The following is a 19,918-nucleotide window of genomic DNA, read 5'->3' on the forward strand; positions in this document are numbered from 1 at the left end:
TCCTGTCTTGCTATCGCCATATCGTGTCTTGCTATCGCCATATCGTATCGTGTTATCGCTATTTCGTTTTTAGGCTGTATCGCAATATCGCTATATCGTGTCGCCATATCGCAATATCGTGTCGTACTATTGCTTTGTCGCAATATCGCCTAGATTTTTCAGGGCGATAAAGCGATGGCCCGAATGAGCCACCATAGTTCGGGGTGTGAATGATATATTCTCCCTCGCAAAGATTATACCCCGCTTTGGCGGTGTACGGCTGTGCACTGGGCTCTAGTTTCTCCAATCTACTTTTTCTTCTTGTTTGATGTAACAGTATGCCCTTGTTTGATGTAAGTATGTCCTTGTTTGATGTAATTATGCCCTTGTTTGATGTAAGCTGCCCTAACGACATGTAAAACATATCTACCCATAATTACTATTTATATCGAAACTACATAATTCTGTGTAACCCTAACCCTTAACCTAACATAATGCTGAATGTAAACCCTAAACCTAAACCCTAACCCCTTGAAATAATCATAATAATTAGAATACTTTTCAAGTCGGGGTTACGGGTGGAACTCTTACATTGGCACTTCGCCCATTCCTTTTGAGAAGCCAAGGCAGATCGCTCACGCTATGTGCTGGCAATTGTGTGCCTCTATACTACTGCTTTCCTTTACTGAAAAGTAAAACCCAAATAAAATATACATGTAGATTAACATTCTTTCAGTCATTCAGTCAGTTATACCAGTCATTTCAGGGCTATTCCACGTCACCTTATTCAGGTTGACTAACTGCAGGAGGAAATCCTGTATAATTGAACACTTCTAAACCACTTTGTACCTATTAATGTATATTAATGCAGACTTGTTCTCGTCACTATATGGCTGGAATAATGCCGATGTTACGTAAAGCCAAACTCAACTCAACTCTTACACATTTGTGGGTGAGAAACCCTAATGAGATAATCAGTATGTGCGACCTCGAATTCCAGGTCTGTGATTGTCTACTCTAAGATCAGATAATGGCGGACTGATTGTAATCATACATACGTTACTCGTGATTCGGTTGAACGTCTCTGTTGAAGCTGTATTGTTTTACAGCGCTGATAAATGGTCCTAGGTCTTATCTGGTTTTCTTTCTTAGCTTTGCCTTAATAGAAGTATGGGGGCCTGTATAGGATCAAAATCTATTTTTAGAATAGGACCATTATGGCATCAAAATCTATTTTAGACCATGAGTCATGTCAACACCTGCTGTTTCTATTTTTAGAAGAGTCTATATTTAGACCATGACTCATGTTGTACATAGGATTCCCCACAACTTATTTTTTAGACTCTGGTGGGTATGTAAAGTCCACCAAACAGCCCCATGTCATACACAGCTCAGCCTCTGAAGTCACTACACATTGGTGGTATACATACTGGTGTATTTCTTATTGGATTACTAAACAACCTTGGATTATACTGTGTGATTCACTGGATGTATATTTTCAATAGCTCAATTTTCTCATTGGATTACAAACCTCTTTGGATTATTCCCTGGAGTGACTACACATTGTGGACATACTACCAGTGTATTTCTCTGTTATCTCAAAGCGAGCGCCCGTTATCGCAGTATCAATTACCGTCTGACTAAATATAACTATAACTATTGAAAATGTGAAATTCAATGTATACAACGTCCTACCTTCAGTCCATACATTTGTAGCACAGGAGAATACATCGTAACACAGATTAAGATTTTCATCATCATCAGATTGAACGAGTGTTGGGAATAAAGGAATTCTATTCTGTAGTGTACATGAAGTCATCATATCCATATGAATGACATCAAGGGAGTAACACATCCATAGGGTACCAATTCGTGATGTTTTGTTGGGTATGACAAGACACTCATTCATGTGGAGACAACAGATTGATTCACACTGTTCTCCAACTATGAATAAGACATTTGCCCACCCATGACTCCGATGTAAACACAAAATACATATAACAAACATTTTCCTAAGACGGTACTCAACCATGCATGCACAAGCGTAGACCTAGGTCACAGACCGCGTCCCCGCCGCCATTTTGAAAAAAATGATAAATAAATAGATTTGAACAAATAACAAAGACCTAGCCATGCCCGCCGATGAAAAAAATGAATAAAATGTTGGGAAACTCATAGCAAAAGTCACACACAGCATGCTTCTCACCACAATATCCCATGTAGAACGAGTCACCATGAACCTACTTTAAAATCCCACATAATCATATGAATAAACACAGCCCGATACACACACAGAATACAACCTATAGAAAGTTGATTACACATTACTCCACATATGCCATGAGCCTACTTTAAAACTCACACACAATCACATGAATAAACACAGCCCGATGTACACACACAGAATATGACCGATAGAAAGTTGATTACACATTACTCCCATATGCCATGGATGTTTAACCCCCACAATAAACACAGTCCAATCATAGTCAGAACCTTTTCCCTAGGTTCATCGTTTTTCTAAACTATAGCTTGCATAAAACCAAATTTAGTGTGTAGATGTACTCGCATAGTCAACATACAGTTGTGTACTCACGATACTTTGACAGTCAACAACATTATTCACACAATACGTTCATACGCAAAAAATACTCACAAATTAGAATATAGAATGATGCATCACATAAATTCCACACCTACTGTGCTGTTTTTAAACAGTCAGAATACCTAAACACGCACAGCACAACATACTGGCTGCACATGGCGGTGAACAAAGAGCATTAAAGCTTGGCGTCAACAGCCCCGACTTAAAACCGGTTCTGTCAAACCGGACCGCAAACAGTTCTATCAAACCGGTTCGCAAACGGTTCTGACTCAAAATGGCTACATGTCCAAAACGGCTACATGTCCAAAACGGCCTTGTAGACCAAAACGGCTTACAACACAAGTGACCATATGTAATAGCTTATATATTTATAAACCGTTTATATATATATATATATATATATATTCATTACAGATCATTAAAATTGTTGTTATCTTGTATTCAATACAATGAACTGGAAACAGTTGTTATCTGGTATTCAATGAACAGTAATGACGTTTAAACTGAAACTTGTATGTCTGATAATAATAGTATGAGGAGGTTAAAACAGTTGTCTTATGTCAATCCTCCAGCAATACATTAAGTGAGTTTAGTACACTCTCAGCAATGAGTCCAACTCTATGGCGGTGGTCTGTACATAATGTACACAATCGAGCCTGGACCAGACAATCCAGTGATCAACAGCATGAGCGTCATTCTATACAATGCACCATGTGTTAACCAGCGAGCCCTGACCACCCGATCCCGTTAGTCGCCTCTTACAACAAGCATGGGTTACTGAAGGGTAACCCAGACCTTCATGGGTACAATGCATTAAAACAAGAGATATACAGATTTCATTGTTTATTAGCTCCGTTTCAAATGAGTAGACATTAGGATAGAAGCTCTCCCAAATATACCTACTTTACATCTGTTTTCTTATTACCCTTCCTCATCCACCTGTCCTTCACTCTCTTCATCAGATGTTATGTCTTCATCTTCAGTCACGCCTTCGACCCAAGACTTATATTGGTACAATTTTGAAATCACTTCATGATACATATTATTTTGTGCCTTTTACCTGTTTCAGTATTCCTTGTGTCTTTGGACCATACTGCATATGGTACAGATAAGTAATAAATCGGGCATACATCTCTTTAAACGTGCTCCAGATCAATTTGTTCAGTTTGGCTTAAATCAAGTCTTCGTTTAAACCTCTTTTCATGTACAGCTGTCGTTTCTCATCCAAAAGCCTTTATTCAGCTCAAGCGTACGTGAATACATTTGTCTTATACCTTGCTCTTCAAGATTAGCCATCTTATTTTTCCTGTTGTGTGTGACATTGCTTAATGATTCAACATCATCATCCTCATTTTCCATTTCAGGACATTGTTTATCGTGTAAATGTCTTTGTAAGTTATGGTTAGTGCTAAACACTTGACCACAATAGTCACAGTCCACCAGAGGACGAGGTCTCTTCACAGGTGAGAAGTTGTTGTCATCCCTCCCACTGCCTTTTCACTTGGGATATCCCAGGAGGACCCACTGAAGACTTTTCGGGACACCAGTTTCTTCTGTGTTTTTGCAAATCTTGCACGTCTTGAAACATGAGTCCACAGTCATCACAAGATGGCATGGTTGACAGGTTTTCTTCTACACGTCTGCTCACGCTGAACATCTAACTCGGACTGAATTGTTCTGGATTGGAGGTCTCCTTTTTAAACTGCATGCATTGGGACAACGGCGCATATGGGGAGGTGTTTGGGTTTTAGATCAACCAATAAGTAGCCATAAGGCTTCTGGGTAGCCCTTTGAAATGGCTCCATGAAATGGTCTGTGTTACCTGGATACATTTGCCTCGCCAAAGTCATGATGGGTTGTTGATTGATAGGGTTGTTGAACAGAAGCAGATAATGACAGTTTCTTCATTGTGTGGGATCCTTACTGAAATATAAATTCTGGTTCAAGGCAATCACTGAGAGATTACGATGATGACTTCCTTCCGCAAACAGATCTGTAATGCATGGGTCTTTGCTGGCAGTAGACATTAAGTCATCGAGGATAACCACGTTCACAACACTGGGGTCCAGAAATGCTGCTGCTGCTGCTGCTGCTGCTGCTGCTTGATATCTTTTGGATGTTTTGTTCGAATATGACGGGACAAGTCATGAGCCCAAACATATTGTTTGGAGCATACGGGACAGGGATGCATAATGATGTTCACACGTCAACAGTCCTACTACAAATGACACATTTAGCCTTTCGTCTCTATTTAAAAAATATGTTTTCATTCGCTTTGTTGACACTGCTTCCATTGTGTTTTCCCTATTGACGACACTTTCCCTTTCTCTCTTCAACTTGGCTTTTAGCTTGTTCGACCACTTGTTGAGTAGGGGTAACAAAATTAATCTTAGGTTGCTCCGTGGTTTCTTTTGGTTTATCTTTCTTCCACTCTGGTTCATACAGTTCCAAATATCGATCGACAGACATCATGGCAGATTTTTCTCCTCCACGCCTTATAGAATGATACGGATCTCCTTTCCCTTCAGCCCTGAGCATGTAAAAGCGTGTCCATTTTCGGCATGAGGTACGAAGAGTTTGTATTGTAGATTTTTAATGATGAAAACAGGAGTGGCTTGAGGTGATACATCACTGTCACTGGTCCACGCCTAAATGATGTTAGATAGCCCTTGTGACCTGTTACATAGATATCTTCATTGACCTTGGGCTTGGTGTAGCTTTCAACATCACTGCCAGGATGTTTTGGATGCACTACTATGACAAACTAAACCGGAGTGTACCAAACATACTAAGCCAATGCTTTATCTAACAACCAGGCATTTTGAATGGCCTCATCTCTAAAGTGCATTGACAAACTGTGGTTTCAAAACAAGTGCTACGATTGGCATGTTACTGGCAAATAAACTCTTCCACATACTGTCTGTTGTCCACAGGGGGTGAACCAATCTTCGTAACACCGCTAGATAGTTATTTCTATCATTTTTCTTCAGGAAACGACGTCTTTCATATCGAGTCACTGGTAATCTTCCCTTTAATAACCTATTGATTATACCATTGATGGCAAGAATCTGTTAACATGAACCTTAAAATTCGTAATGTTTCAACACGTACCTAGCCATACTATTTCTGGCAAACAAACTCTTATCGTGGTTGGGATCTCAATGAGATAAGTATTTGAGTAAACCTCTATTTATACTATACATAGACTACCAAGGCAGACATACTCTTAACATTGATTTATTTCCAATAGTCACACATTTGGTTGCAAATCCACACTTGACTACCCAAGCGGGCCACCTCTTTCTGAGGTTTACTCCCACCAGGGCCAAATATGGACAATCTGGAGACCATTTTTCATGTTCGACCCAGGGATCTTCATCTACTTCCCAGTTCTTGAGAACGAGACCACATTAGAAAACACTTGCAAGCGCCCCCTCTGATTAAAGTACACAAATCCTGCCTGAGCCATGTGACCGGGACTCTGTTTCCATCTGCACTGGCCAGTCTTTAAACGAATCGAGTCTTTTCTGGAATGAAGTCCATTCAGTCTTGATTGCACAGCAATCGGCAGCAACAGTGTTGTCAAGTGGGTAATGTCCACACACATCCATGATATCCCAGAGCAGTGGTAACACGTCCGCACAGTACAGCGTCTAAACCAAGAATCGCTTTACACCCAGTGACTGTATCCCACCTGGTTTTGATGATCGTCCTGAAGCATACAGGGTACCATGTCCTTCAGTTCTGGCACAAAGTCAAACATGACTCTTACACAATCTACCAGCTTTTCCCACTGATCTAGGGACAACAGAATACATTGGTTGGTAGGTATCACTCTACCACTTTTCTGATCATTCTCCCACTGTCGCACATCAATACCATTGTCGTCCCAGGAAGCGTACATGTTCCCTCCAACATGGACGTGTGAGTACCCTTCCCTGCTGTTTCAGACACTAGACACTTCCAGCCAGTGTTTCAAACTCAACACAATCCCTGCACTTGCCACTCGGGTATACTTCGTACTTCCTCACATGAATTTCTAGTTCTCCATTCCATGTCTTGGCTGTCACATAGGCGTCGTCCCCTAGATTTAAATGACATCTGGAATTTGGAAGTCCTACCAGGTCTCGTTATCACAACTGAGAATATCACGCTGAACGGCTTCCATTTTCGAGGTAAACAGCCAATTGAACCAGTAGAGTCAAGAACATAGAATGGAGAAGGGACGTTAATCCGACTGAAGTCAGAATGATATGGAGGACTGTTCGGAGGGACCTTATATTACACAGCCGTGTCTAAAATAGAAACATAACTCATGGTCTGAAAATAGATTTTGACCTATAAAAGGCCTATTCTAAAATAGATTTTGACCCCATAAAGCCCCATAGCTATAGTCTAAATATAGCCTGTTACCAGGGGCCTATTCTAAAATAGATTTTGACCTTATACAGGCCCCTATTAATTATCAACAGGTGCGACGGTGATTATGAGATGTATACTGTACATGTGAGTAACACATACACCCAGGCTGCTTATCACTGGATTGTCTGGTCCAGACTCGATTATTTACAGACCGTCACCATTTAGCTGGAATATTGCTGTCAGTTGAGTGCGGCGTAAAACTAAACTCACTCAGTAATATTATATGATTTCACACGGTCAGATCGATAGCTTAACAGATCAGTAAATAGGCTTCGCTAGAGAAAGTAAGCCCACTGTCTACAGAGTGACTGGGTGTGATAGCTAAGTGGAATGGTTAGGGTAACAATTTGACAATCAATGTGGAAGAATGACCGTCAATAGAGTAGACGCCATGTAGGTATATTTTTTCTTCAAACTTTCAAGTGTCTGTCAAGGACAGAGGCTGCCATAATTAAGGGTCGGTTGTGTTGTAAAGGTGATGGGGTGGGGTGAGGTGGGGTGGGGTGAGGTGACAACAGAAATAGGTGAATGTCATGTGATTCTTATTAGTGTTTGACAACTGATAAGATAATCATATGATTGGTCAATATTACTTTAAAAACTATACTTGGTGATTATGTTATATTTGCACTTACAATTTGGTCTGTAACATGGAGCCGATCATAATGTTTGGGTCAGATTGACCTCATTTGGCAGGTGTGTACCTACATTAACATATCTATTGTGGGGTATTATTGTTAATGTATAATGCGTCTATTTTTAGACTTTGCCCATAGAAATCAGCCTAGTTTTAGATATGAGTCATGCTCTAGTTTTAGAACAGGGTTTCCCCACTGGCTGTTTATAGAATAAGGTGGGCAAGAGAACACAAGGCAGATAATATGGTATGTTTTTTCGCTGTGGTGTTTAACATCACTGTCATAGGAACTTTTTTTATCCCATCCCTAGTAGTTACACTCATGTTCAGTTATATATTATATGTAGGAGAAAGAAGTTTTATCTTATGACCGTTCCAGAGCCTTATTAGATACCCTCCCCAGGTGAGGGCCAAAAGCTTTCACCCTATTCTGCAAAGATTTGGAGGAATGTGGAGAGGCAGAATCCATGAAATTGGTGGGTATTAAGACTCCACACCAAATTGAGAAGCAACTGACAGATTTAGAGGATCCATGTTGTCATTCGGACTTGGGAGGTGATGTGTATGTGACAGACAGCAAACAGAACATGGTTTCATGATGTACAGAAAATTACAAGTCAAATGGCCCAGTCAGGATGTGTGTACTTAATCAGAATGGGCGCTTGCAAGTTTTGAGGTTCTGTAGAACTGGGAAGTAGATGATGATACCTTGGGTCGAGCATGATTAATGGTCTCCAGACTGTCCGTATTTCACCCTGGTAGGAGTACTTAAAAGAGGTGCCCTGATGTGGATGTATATTTGTAGCTAAGGGTGAGTCACAGACTGTGGAGTCTATGTTACATTATTTTCATGTCAGCTATAGAATATTGCTGAGTGCGGCGTACTATGCTCACTCAAACTCATGTCATTTTAGGTTAAACTTCTTGTCAATAAATCATAAATGATCTATCGGAGGAGGGATAGGATAACGATACATTAGCTATTGATAACGCTCTCACAACCAGATTATGGGTCACGTGAGGTGCCTATCTATTGATATCTATCCTCGTGTACAAAATGAGGTCACACAAACACACACACACACACACACACACACACACACACACACACACCACCGACAGACCCCTCTCCGCCATGTACAACACGGGTGAGTGCGTCTGGTTTTACACTATTCTCTCGCAATGTTCCAGCAATAACACAGAGGGAGACACCTGGAATAGGCTTTTACCACTAGGCCATCCCACCGCTCTTGTTAAGGTTCGAGACCGAGATAAGGTCATATCAGGAAATGTGTAATTTTGCATTCTTTCAGATATTGATTACACCTCAAGAAGATGTTCAAGTTAAGGACTTACTTGCAACCTTGATAGACTACAAAGAAAGACTTGACAAAACACTGACGGATAAAGATGAAGCTATGGAACACTTGACAGACATGAAAATGATTATTACGAAGTATGAAAAAGAATTAGAACAGACACGTTCTGAAAATAAAAGAGAAAGCGAGATTCAAGTGAAACAATTAACAGTGCAAGATAAGGAAATCAACATATTGCACCAAAGACTTGACCAATGCAAATCACAATCCAAAAAGCAGCAGCATAGTTTTAGCCAAAGGGAAGCAGAATGTGCTTCCGAAAAGAGTGGTCTATTGCTTAAAATAAGGAAATGAAGGCGGTTCTTCTGAACCAGTCACATGAATACCAAAGAGAAGAAAAACTATTCCAAGATAAAATTGAAGCGTTTAGACAAAAAGTAGCCATGTTGGAAAAAGACAGTTCCGAACAAGAGATAAGATCGCGGGAGGTACAATTAGCATTTGAGGAAGAGCGGGCCATGTTTGAAAAACAAATAAACCTGTTACAGGAAGACCTTAACAGTCATGACAAGAACAGGTCTCCAAAACAAAAGGTAAATATTTTGCTGCTTGGACAAACGGAACGGACAAAACAGCTTGTAGCCAACACGATTCTTGATCGAGAGGAATTCGGTCCTAATTTAGAAGAAACGAAAGAGGCCAGTGCCGAGGTAGATGATCGAATTATTTCCATTGTTAACATGCCAATGATAAACATGTTAGACTTAGACGCTTCAAGAAAGAGTTTTGCTGATGCCATATTGCTTCATCCCGAAGGATACCATGCTATTGTCCTGGTATTCAGTTTAACTCAACGGCCTTCGTTTGTAGAACTGAATGCCCTTACGGCTTTTGGAACAGTGTTTGGTAAAGATGTATACAAGTATATAATTTTTATATTCACTCACGATGTTAGAGCTGAAAGTGTTAAAATATTCTTAAGCAGCATAAAAGGATCAATGGGTGAGTACATTGATAAAGCAGACCAACGATATCTCATTTTCAACGTCAACTGGAACACTCACCGCAAGAAAGAACTGACGGGGCATCTGCATAAGTTAATAGATAATATGGTACAAAAACAAAATGGAAAATTATACTCCAACTATATGTTCGAACAGGCAAAGGTATATGTAAACACAAATGCAGCGATACAAGTACCACATGTAAGCTTAATGCATTACCACAATTGGTTCAAGAATACGAAAAACATGGATTGTGTTTCCCATCATCTGCTCTAGTCCAATCTCGACGAAGAGGTCGTATTCCTATATCCAACGTTGCTGTAGGAGAGGCTATTCTAGCAGCATCAGTTGACGGGAAGGCCTTCTTTGATAGCGTCTATCTGCTCAGTCATCAGGATAACCTCACTGTTTCTGAATTCGTGAAGCTATCTACATCCATGCATACAATACTAATATCGCCAGGTCATCATATATTCACTGATTTGCTGACAGCAGTTCCTGCAGGGTCAGTCCAAACTGGTGACTTGATAATCGTTCACGGTGCAGATGGATCCATATCTAGGCAGAGGGTCATACACATTGAATCAGTCCTTGAGAAAGGATTGTTTGCTCCTGTGACCCTAGGTGGGAATATGATTATCGATGGCGTCTTGGTGTCATGCTATACTGATGCATTCAACCCTGGTTGGGCTCACACACTCCTTTGGCCTGTAAGATGGCTTTACCGTTATGTTCCCAACCTTGTATCGTTGTTAAGTGACAAAGCTCCAAGTGGGCGGCCTGTGTGGATGGAAAATGCATGGAAGGTGTGGCATTTGAGCTTCTTTTTGTAATAAAATGGTCGATTTCGTACATCAGATGATCATGATAGTAAGTGAGTGGGTAGGGGTGGGTAGTGGCTGTAGGGGGTGGGTGGGTAGGGTGGCTGAGTTTGGTGAGTGAGCATGGTTTTACACCGCCTTTACCGATATTCCAGCAATATCACGGCGGGAAACACCAGAAATGGGCTTCACACATTGTGTCCATGTGGGAAATCGAACCCGGACTTTCAGCGTGACGAGCAGACGCTTTAACTATTCGGCTATCCCACCGCCCCAGATCATCATACTACTTCGGCAAAGAATGTGTACCCGAACATGAAATGTCTATAGGCAACTTGTTGTATGTACATGTTAACATTTATTAATTACATCCATATAAAGAATGTGTACCCGAACATGAAATGTCTATAGGCTACTTGTTGTATGTACATGTTAACATTTATTAATTACATCCATATAAAGAATGTGTACCCGAACATGAAATGTCTATAGGCTACTTGTTGTATGTACATGTTAACATTTATTAATTACATCCATATAAAGAATGTGTACCCGAACATGAAATGTCTATAGGCTACTTGTTGTATGTACATGTTAACATTTATTAATTACATCCATCCATATAAAGAATGTGTACCATTTACTAATTACATCCATATAAAGAATGTGTATGAAATGTCTATAGGCAACTTGTTGTATGTACATGTACTAACATTTATAAAGAATGTGTGCCCGAAAATGTCTATAGGCTACTTGTTGTATGTACATGTTAACATTTACTAATTACATCCATATAAAGAATGTGTTAACATTTATGGATGTATTCCATCCATCGCTTGGTTCAACAAAGAGAAAAATGATATGCGAATGTCTATAGGCAGACTTGTTGTATTTCCAACATGTTAACATTTACTAATTACATCCATATAAAGAATGTGTACCCAAGAACATGAAATGTCTATAGGCAACTTGTTGTATTTACATGTTAACATTTAACATTAATTACATCCATATAAAGAATGTGTACCCGAACATGAAATGTCTATAGGCAACTTGTTGTATTTTACATGTTAACATTTATCTAATTACATCCATATAAAGAATGTGTACCCTTTGATGAATATGTCTATAGGCTAACTTGTTGTATTTACATGTTAACATTTATTAATTACATCCATATAAAGAATGTGTACCCGAACATGAAATGTCTATAGGCAACTTGTTGTATTTACATGTTAACATTTATTAATTACATCCATATAAAGAATGTGTACCCGAACATGAAATGTCTATAGGCAACTTGTTGTATTTACATGTTAACATTTATTAATTACATCCATATAAAGAATGTGTACCCGAACATGAAATGTCTATAGGCTACTTGTTGTATGTACATGTTAACATTTACTAATTACATCCATATAAGGAAACTAATGATCGTTTGTTAAACAACTTTATGCAAATCATCAGAGTTGGTCTGTCGATTTCATGTGACAGTGCAGTTTGATTTTGTTGCATTTATTAGATTTGATGTTAGTGAGCACTTCATCAATCACAAGTGAAATCAAACGGACTATAGTTTAAAAATGATCAAAAATAAAAAATACATCACCCAGTTTGAATACAGATTGCCTCAAAATTTCAGTGATGTATCTGACAAGATTGATTTACTAGTAAAACGCCATCACAAAGCTGGACACCGTTCTGAGTTTTGAGTTCCATTTCTGTAGTGGTTGCATCACTTGTGATAACACTGCACAGTAGCATGCCCAGATTGTAGCCAGGCAAGTCTAAGAGAATGGAGGAATGGCACATGATATTTTGTCATTACGTGATTGGCCTAACCAGTGACAGTGAACTGTTTTTGTTCACCGACGAGTGAAGATTTATACTGCATCGAAGACGGACCAATTGTTATTTTCTGATTTGTCCTTAAAATTTCAACTTAGTATCTGCAAGTTTCAGGAAAAAAGCGGAACTTGTAGGATAAGGTAATTTTTTAACTTAGTATGTATCTTGAAATATCAAGAAAATAATTACAGACAGAAAAATGATCCTACAAGTTTCCCGTATATACTTGTAATTGTAACAAAAATAACGGTAAATTTTCAAACATTGACAGAAATGTCTACAAAGTCTTCCAGTTGAAATAAGTACTTCACACATATTTTACTAAGATGGCTGTTGCTGAGAGGTGAATATTGCCATCACTGTCTTTATTGTAATAATCACCGCTCTTGTACTATATTACCTTGGAATTTGTATTGCCATTCTATTTTGTCATATAGTTCACCATCTCACTATAACCCTTGTTATGTATTGTTATGTATTTGTATAGTATACATGTTGCGTTAGCATCCATTTGGTATTTAAACTAACGTATCATTAAATTGCAATTTACTATCTTGGAAGTACAAGAAATACGGCTTTCAGTACGAACAACGTTTGGTATAGTGAATTCAAAGTCGTGGCTTACCGATCACGCCATCGACGTTTCTGCCGCTGCCTGCACACCAAAGGACTGTCTGTTGGCTGTCAGTGTCGAGTACACTCAACTGAATGTTCTCAGCACGTCGATATGTTGTGGATTGTACTAGAGAGTGATTTGAGTGACAAGGTGACGGGGCTACTGACGTGTTGTTTGACCTGGAGACCCCCAAAATACCTGGGATGTTCTGTCATAATGCAATGCAAATGTATAATACGTAAGTTAGTATCTTAAAACATGAAACTGGTTCACTTCACACATTATGCAAACACAATGGTTACTTACTGCGTGAAGCTTATTCATACGTAAAGATTTTGTTAAAAATATATTTCATGTTATGCATCTATTTGAATGTAATTATTATAGGATATTGATATAGCTCACATATCCAGGCAACAAGTGCATGCTCAATGCGCTGGAAACTTGTATAATGGTTTAAAAAATAATTACACCCCAGATTGCAAACATGGAAACAAAGAAAAATATGAACTGCATCATTGATACAACAAATGCAACTGTGTAAAAGAACTTAAAAGCTGTGGGGTGGTAGGGTAGCCTAGTTGTTAAAGCGTTCGCTCGTCACGCCGAAGCCCGGGTTCGATTCCCCACATGGGTACAATATGTGAAGCCTATTTCTGGTGTCCCCCGCCATGATAGTGCTGGAACATTGTGAAAGCGGCGTAAAACTAAACTCTCTCACTCACTCAAAAAGACGCTTGGCGTCTGAGAATGCTTTAAAACACTCAGTATGTATTTTACAGCCTCTTCATATTCACCCTTGTGGTTATACTTGCATTTTACGTGCGCATGTACAGTTTTCATTGTCCTCTGCCGTCATCACCACTCACACAACCCGTGACGATCCGGGTTAGAACTGGTCTTCAGCAACACATGCTTGTCGTGCACTGTGAAGATCCGGGCTGGTCAAGGAACACATGCTTGTCGTAAGAGGGGACTAAAGGGGTCGGGTGGTCAGGCTCGCTGGCTCGTTTGATACATGACATCATATCCCAAATCGAATTCCACAACTAATTAAACACAAACTAATTGAAAACATTTTGTACAAATACATTTTATGTACAAAGTAATGACCACTTAACAAATCCCGTTAAACATTGATTACCTACAAACAATGCAGAAAAATACGGTCAATATTTAAGTACTCTGGAAAACAAGATTAAACAATGATATAATTTCTATCACACTCTGATTGAACAGCAACATTCGTACCTATGTGAAATATGCTCAGCTAATGTTTACAAAATCTTATATGAATTGTTCAATAATAGCCCACTCCTGCAATTCCACAGTGTAGAAGCACATCATGTATATGCAAGCACGCGTGCGTGTGTTTATGTGTTGTAAAATACCACTCTCAGATATATTACAGCTCTATGATACCTGTCTGTTAAGATTCGCGTCTGGACCCGAAACCCACTGAGTGTTAAGAGCAACGGTTCTCGCCATGCCATCAACACTATCATCAAACGTGACCACACAACTCGCTATATCGAGTCTAACTACCAGGGTTGACTGTAGGAACACCAACAGATTTCCGAAGTGTGAAGTCTATGAGCTTCACCTGCTCTTCAGAGGTGGATATAGATAGAAACGGTTCTCGCCATGCCATCAACACCATCATCAAACGTGACCACACAACTCGCTATATCGAGTCTAACTACCAGGGTTGACTGTAGGAACACCAACAGATTTCCGAAGTGTGAAGTCTATGAGCTTCACCTGCTCCTCAGAGGTGGATATAGATAGAAATGCATTAAATCCTGTAATTTTCCGCAAAGCGCAAATATCCAACAATGGTGGTAGGTGTTTCCAGTGGCAAAAGCGCATCATAGGCAATGTGTCGTTAATGCAGTACAAAGTTAAACTAGATTTACCTGTCTGTAACATTCCAACGAGTATGGATCAATACATTCTTTGCTGTTTTAGGAAAGCGCATGCCAAAAGTAGTAACGGTCTCAAAAGTAGGAAAGCTAAGTGCAATTTCATCCTAAACATTGCCTATGTTTCATGCTTGCACTTACAAGCACACAAGAAAAAAGACTGACTGACTGAGTTTGGTTTTACGCCGCTTTTAGCAATATTCCAGCAACATCACGGCGGGGGACACCAGAAATGCAAGAAAAAAACAAAAACAAAAGAAGAATGAGGACTATTATTCTGGATATTCTGTATAGGCGACGTTTCCACATAGATTTATTTTAATGGCGTTGTCAAGCAAGTGATGCGGGATTCTAATGGCGTTGTCAAGCAACGACATTAGACTCTGTGTCGAAACGTCGCCTATACAGAATAAAGAAGTTGTATATCCATAAAAATAGTCCTCATTCTTCATCTATTCAACTTCTAGAATGCCAATCAAAGAAGAAAAAAGAAAACAATTTAAGAAACTGAAATAACCCCGCAAAACAGGTAAACAAACAAACACCGCTTTGAAGCAGAATGAACACTAATGGTCTTTCCAAATATGATCAATTCAATAGCATAAACTCTGAAATTCAATTGACTTTATTTAAAGAAATTTATCAGTTGTCACCACTGGCATTGATTAAGATAACTCGCGTATATAATAATTGGTTAACGTAATAATATATTGTTAGTAACCTTTTTAACATAAAGAGGGACAATTGTATGGATATACAGCTTCTTGATTCTGTATAGGCGACGTTTCGACATAGATTCTAATGTCGTTGTCAAGCATAGTTTCTTTGTTTAATGAATTTTTAATAAGTTTGAATAGCTATATTTCAGTATCAGACACATGTACACAATCACATGCTTCTCGAGAAACGTTTTTCAGATGAATTAATTCACCCGACAGAAATAACATATCATGAACGATTGACTGGCGAAAGTACACGGTCAAGTGAGATTTCATGTAATACCCCATTGTAATATATCTGAACATACCTTTACATGCATATGCTTAACCCTCTGTTTGACCTCGGGTCCGTCGTTGTGCATTGTAGCGTGTTAAATCCGATACCATTGTTTGCTGGCAGCTATGGTTACGACCCTGGGCTCGATAATAGGCTGTCAGCGGGTTCACAGTTGTACGTCTTGTCAAAACGTAAACATGCCGCCTAAGAAAGTCGCCACCTCGAAAACGTCTTCAAAACCTACATCCTCAAAAGGCACCACTGCTAAAAGCCCGGAGAAGAAAGCAGATAGCCAAAAAAGGTGAGATTAGTATATCGCGTTTAATCAGGTAAGACACATTGTACATATAGTGAGTGAGTGAGTATGGTTTTACGCCGCTTTTAGCAATATTCCAGCAATATCACGGAGTGGGACAACAGAAATGGGCTTCTCACATTGAACCCATGTGGGGACTCGAACCCCGGGTCTTCGGCGTGACGAGCGAACGCTTTAACCACCAGGCTACCCCACCGCCCTTTGTACATATACATTCATCTAGTGATTTACCATGTCTCAGTGTATAGAGGGTTTCTCGGCATACAGATGGAATATACCAAGACGTGTAAGAACGAACTAACACAATTTGATCAGTTACAGTAAACTACGTTTGTACCGAACACGCTTATACGAACTGGCGGATGTGACGAACTTCCTTCGGTCCCTGCCTCTTGCTCTAAGGGGCGGTTGGGTAGCCTAGTGGTTAAAGCGTTCGCTCATCACGCTTAGTACCCGGGTTCGATTTCCGACTTGGGGACAATGTGTGAAGCCCATTTATGGTGTCCCCGCCGTGATATTGCTGGAATAATGCTAAAAGCGGCTTAAAACCGAACTCACTCACTCTTGCGGTCCAGTTTAGTCGTTTATAACAAGAAAGGCGGGCTACTTTATTGATGACAACTCTTTTATAATATTATGATGCGACGTTTCGGTAGATATTCTTATACCGTCAAATATCCCTCCTTTCTTACTGACGCTTCCAAAATACAATCAAACAGATGATACGACGGTTTATAATATAACGAACCTGTTTACTGACCTTACCTTGTCCCCTAGGACAATCGGTAGCTCTGTTTGTTTTCTTCGTGGAACTATTTCTTATTTTGTCCTTCAAACGCTACTTTCACTTTGTCTTCAGGTGGGGCAGCAGCCGACCCTCCTCAGATGCCGCCCGTAACGACAATTAGTCTTAAGGGGCTCAGTACACTGGCGGAGGAGGCGAACAAGCAGGACCCTAAGAAGTAAGATACTGCGCGACTGTTGTCCTATCGAGTTATGACGAAGTGCCTATATTTGTGAATAGACACATAAGGAACATTTCACACAGTACCCTTGAGAAAGATTACATCACTAAATTACATAATTTGTTGTCAGCTTCGTATGGCGGGTTATGCACCGGTAATAATTTCAGGTATGTGAAATGGACCTTGATGAATCCGCTATCATTTCACGGAAGGTAATATGTTAAATCGCGCAGCGTGTAATCATTTACTGTGTCAGGCCCAATTGGAAATGTGCCGTGTCCTTGTTGTTATGCAAAATGTATGGGGAGAAGGTGATTGCAATTTATGTGATATTCCCACTTGAGATGTTTTTACGTATTTCATAATTTGGGAGATTGCTGGTTTTCTGTGGAAGGAATGATTTTCTATTTAATTTCTGGTGTGTTTTCATACCGTCAACAAAACGTCCATTGGGATGTGTTTTGTTTCTTCTGTGTTCCTGAGACAGAATGTTGACCCATGTTTCAGATGGCCGCTGGTGATCGATCTCCAGGGAAACGTGTCCACCTTCTTCAAATACCGCGATGCCAACGTCCTGCAGGCTGAGCTTCCTGGTGACCTGAGTGTGGACAAACTGAGGGTGGCGCTCATAGGTGCACTCAGGTGGGTCATTCAGTAACAGCGCCAGAAACGCTAAATACTGTTTAAAGCAGCGTAAAACCGAACTCACTCACTTACTCAGAGGCGAACGAATAATTACTTTTTCGGTTTGGTTTGGTTGTTGTTTTACGCCGCACTAGCAATATAACAGCTAAATGGCGGCAGTCTTTAATTATCGAGTCAGGACCAGACAATCCAGTGACCAACATCATGAACATCGATCAGCGCAATTGAGATACGATGACATGTGTCCACCAAGTCAGCGAGCTTGACCACCCGATCCCGTTAGTCGCCTTTTACGACAAGCGTGGGTTGACTGAAGACCAATTCTAACCCGGATTTTCAAGGGTGGAATCAAAAGTTACATTGCTGACCAACTTGTCACGTGTTCAGGTTCGGCAAGCCACTGGTGCTGGACATGGGGTCACGTGACATGGGGGAGGTGGAGAAGCTCAATGATGTCGAGACGAACTTGCTGGATTCCCTTCTGGACAAGACTCTCCTGGAGGATGAAAGGTAAGACGGAAACCCAGACCAGACCGCTCACCATTTAATTGTGTGCGTGGTGCATATGTCCGGCAAGAATCGCAGACACTTTCAGCAAACACCCGTTGTCATCAATGGTTTTCAGTGACCCATCCAAATAGATTTCATCTATACTTTTCATTCTCTGCCTGTTATGGAATATGTTTTGGCGGATAACCGAGACTGGTTAATTTCTGGCGATGGTGTAATTTGTTTCCGTGAAGTCTCTGTGAAACATGCGGTAAACCCAATCTGTTAAAGGCGAGAGTCTTGACATCCTGACATGTGTTCCCAGGTATCTGACCCTTGTCCAGCCCGAGGACGAGAAGGAGTACCACAACTCCGCCTACTACGCCACGGAGAGGTTCAGCCTCGTTGTCGTCACCACCAACCCCAGCCCAAACACCCACATCGCCTCGAGGATGACCTGCTTCCAGGTCGAGTGAGGTCAACACGGACAAGGGGGGGGGGGGGGCGACTGAAAGACCTCAGGAGGGACAGGGACAGGACCGATAGCAGTGTGACCGAGGACAGATAGCAGTACATCTGAGGGGTGGCAGATCAAATTGTGCGAATATGCTCTATGCGTTATTTTCTACCTATCCCCCCAATCTACCGCTCTAAGCTTTATACTTGATCGGATTCAAGTATTTGTACCTGCTAAACGAAGCAATCCCGTATACAGCACTGAGATGAATGAGTGAGAGTGAGTTTGGTTTTACGCCGCTTTAAGCAATAGTCCAGCAATCTGCACTGAGATGACGTCACCACTAAGGTGCATTACTCGTATTCAGTGATGTCGGATACAACGTTCGTATTTTAAGGACTTTAAAATATTTACAGGTGAGGTTGTGATAAATAATAGTTCGTAAACAGTGTGGTAACGATATACAATATTGTTTTTCAACAATATTCAGAGATTTCGGCAAACAGAGCTTTGCCAGGTTGTGTACATTATTTCTGCATTTGTGTATTAATAAAGACATGGTTTTATATGTAGTTACATTTTTATTCTGCCTCATGCTGATTTTTTATTATGGCTGAATTATTGCTGAGTGAGGCGTTAAACCACCAATAAACAAACAAGCAAACAACAAACGTGGGATATGGTAGAAGAGCAACAGAAAAGGACAGAGCTTTGTTTACTTTTGCTATTATATACTCATCATCATTCCTCTCGGTACAAAGGTGTGGTAACTGGTAAGATAAGTGATCTTATACGCATTTTATGGGTTAAACATTACATACACCGACCCATTTCAATCTTGCCATTTCAGCGACGAGCCACTGCATAGTATATT

General features: G+C 40.2%; 2 protein-coding genes across 2 annotated transcripts in view; both read left to right on the forward strand.

The window, feature by feature from the left end:
* LOC124276988 (immune-associated nucleotide-binding protein 7-like) overlaps window positions 1-10,371 on the forward strand; it is a 33,267-nt gene extending 22,896 nt beyond the window's left edge. Inside the window, exon 2 of the mRNA XM_046712641.1 lies at window positions 8,957-10,371. Coding sequence (XP_046568597.1) covers window positions 9,313-10,242 — 930 coding nt within the window. The 5' untranslated portion in view covers window positions 8,957-9,312 and the 3' untranslated portion in view covers window positions 10,243-10,371. The remainder of the gene's footprint in view (window positions 1-8,956) is intronic.
* Window positions 10,372-16,369: 5,998 nt separating this feature from the next.
* On the forward strand, window positions 16,370-19,610 carry LOC124276948 (IQ motif and ankyrin repeat domain-containing protein 1-like). The gene is made up of 4 exons (XM_046712607.1): window positions 16,370-16,473; window positions 17,961-18,095; window positions 18,486-18,608; window positions 18,913-19,610. The coding sequence occupies exons 1-4, from the start codon at window positions 16,370-16,372 to the stop codon at window positions 19,061-19,063; spliced, it is 513 nt and encodes a 170-aa protein (XP_046568563.1). The 3' UTR covers window positions 19,064-19,610.
* The last annotated feature ends 308 nt before the right edge of the window (window positions 19,611-19,918 follow it).

The sequence above is a fragment of the Haliotis rubra genome, unplaced genomic scaffold (genome assembly GCF_003918875.1).
Source record: "Haliotis rubra isolate DU_JTF1 unplaced genomic scaffold, ASM391887v1 Scf216, whole genome shotgun sequence".
NCBI classification, from domain to species: domain Eukaryota; kingdom Metazoa; phylum Mollusca; class Gastropoda; order Lepetellida; family Haliotidae; genus Haliotis; species Haliotis rubra.

Coding starts and splice junctions, on each gene's coding strand:
- LOC124276948 (XM_046712607.1), top strand. CDS start 16,370: ATGCCGCCTAAGAAAGTCGCCACCTCGAAAACGTCTTCAAAACCTACA. Junction 18,096..18,485: donor GCGCTCATAGGTGCACTCAG/GTGGGTCATTCA, acceptor TCACGTGTTCAG/GTTCGGCAAGCCACTGGTGC. Junction 18,609..18,912: donor ACTCTCCTGGAGGATGAAAG/GTAAGACGGAAA, acceptor ATGTGTTCCCAG/GTATCTGACCCTTGTCCAGC.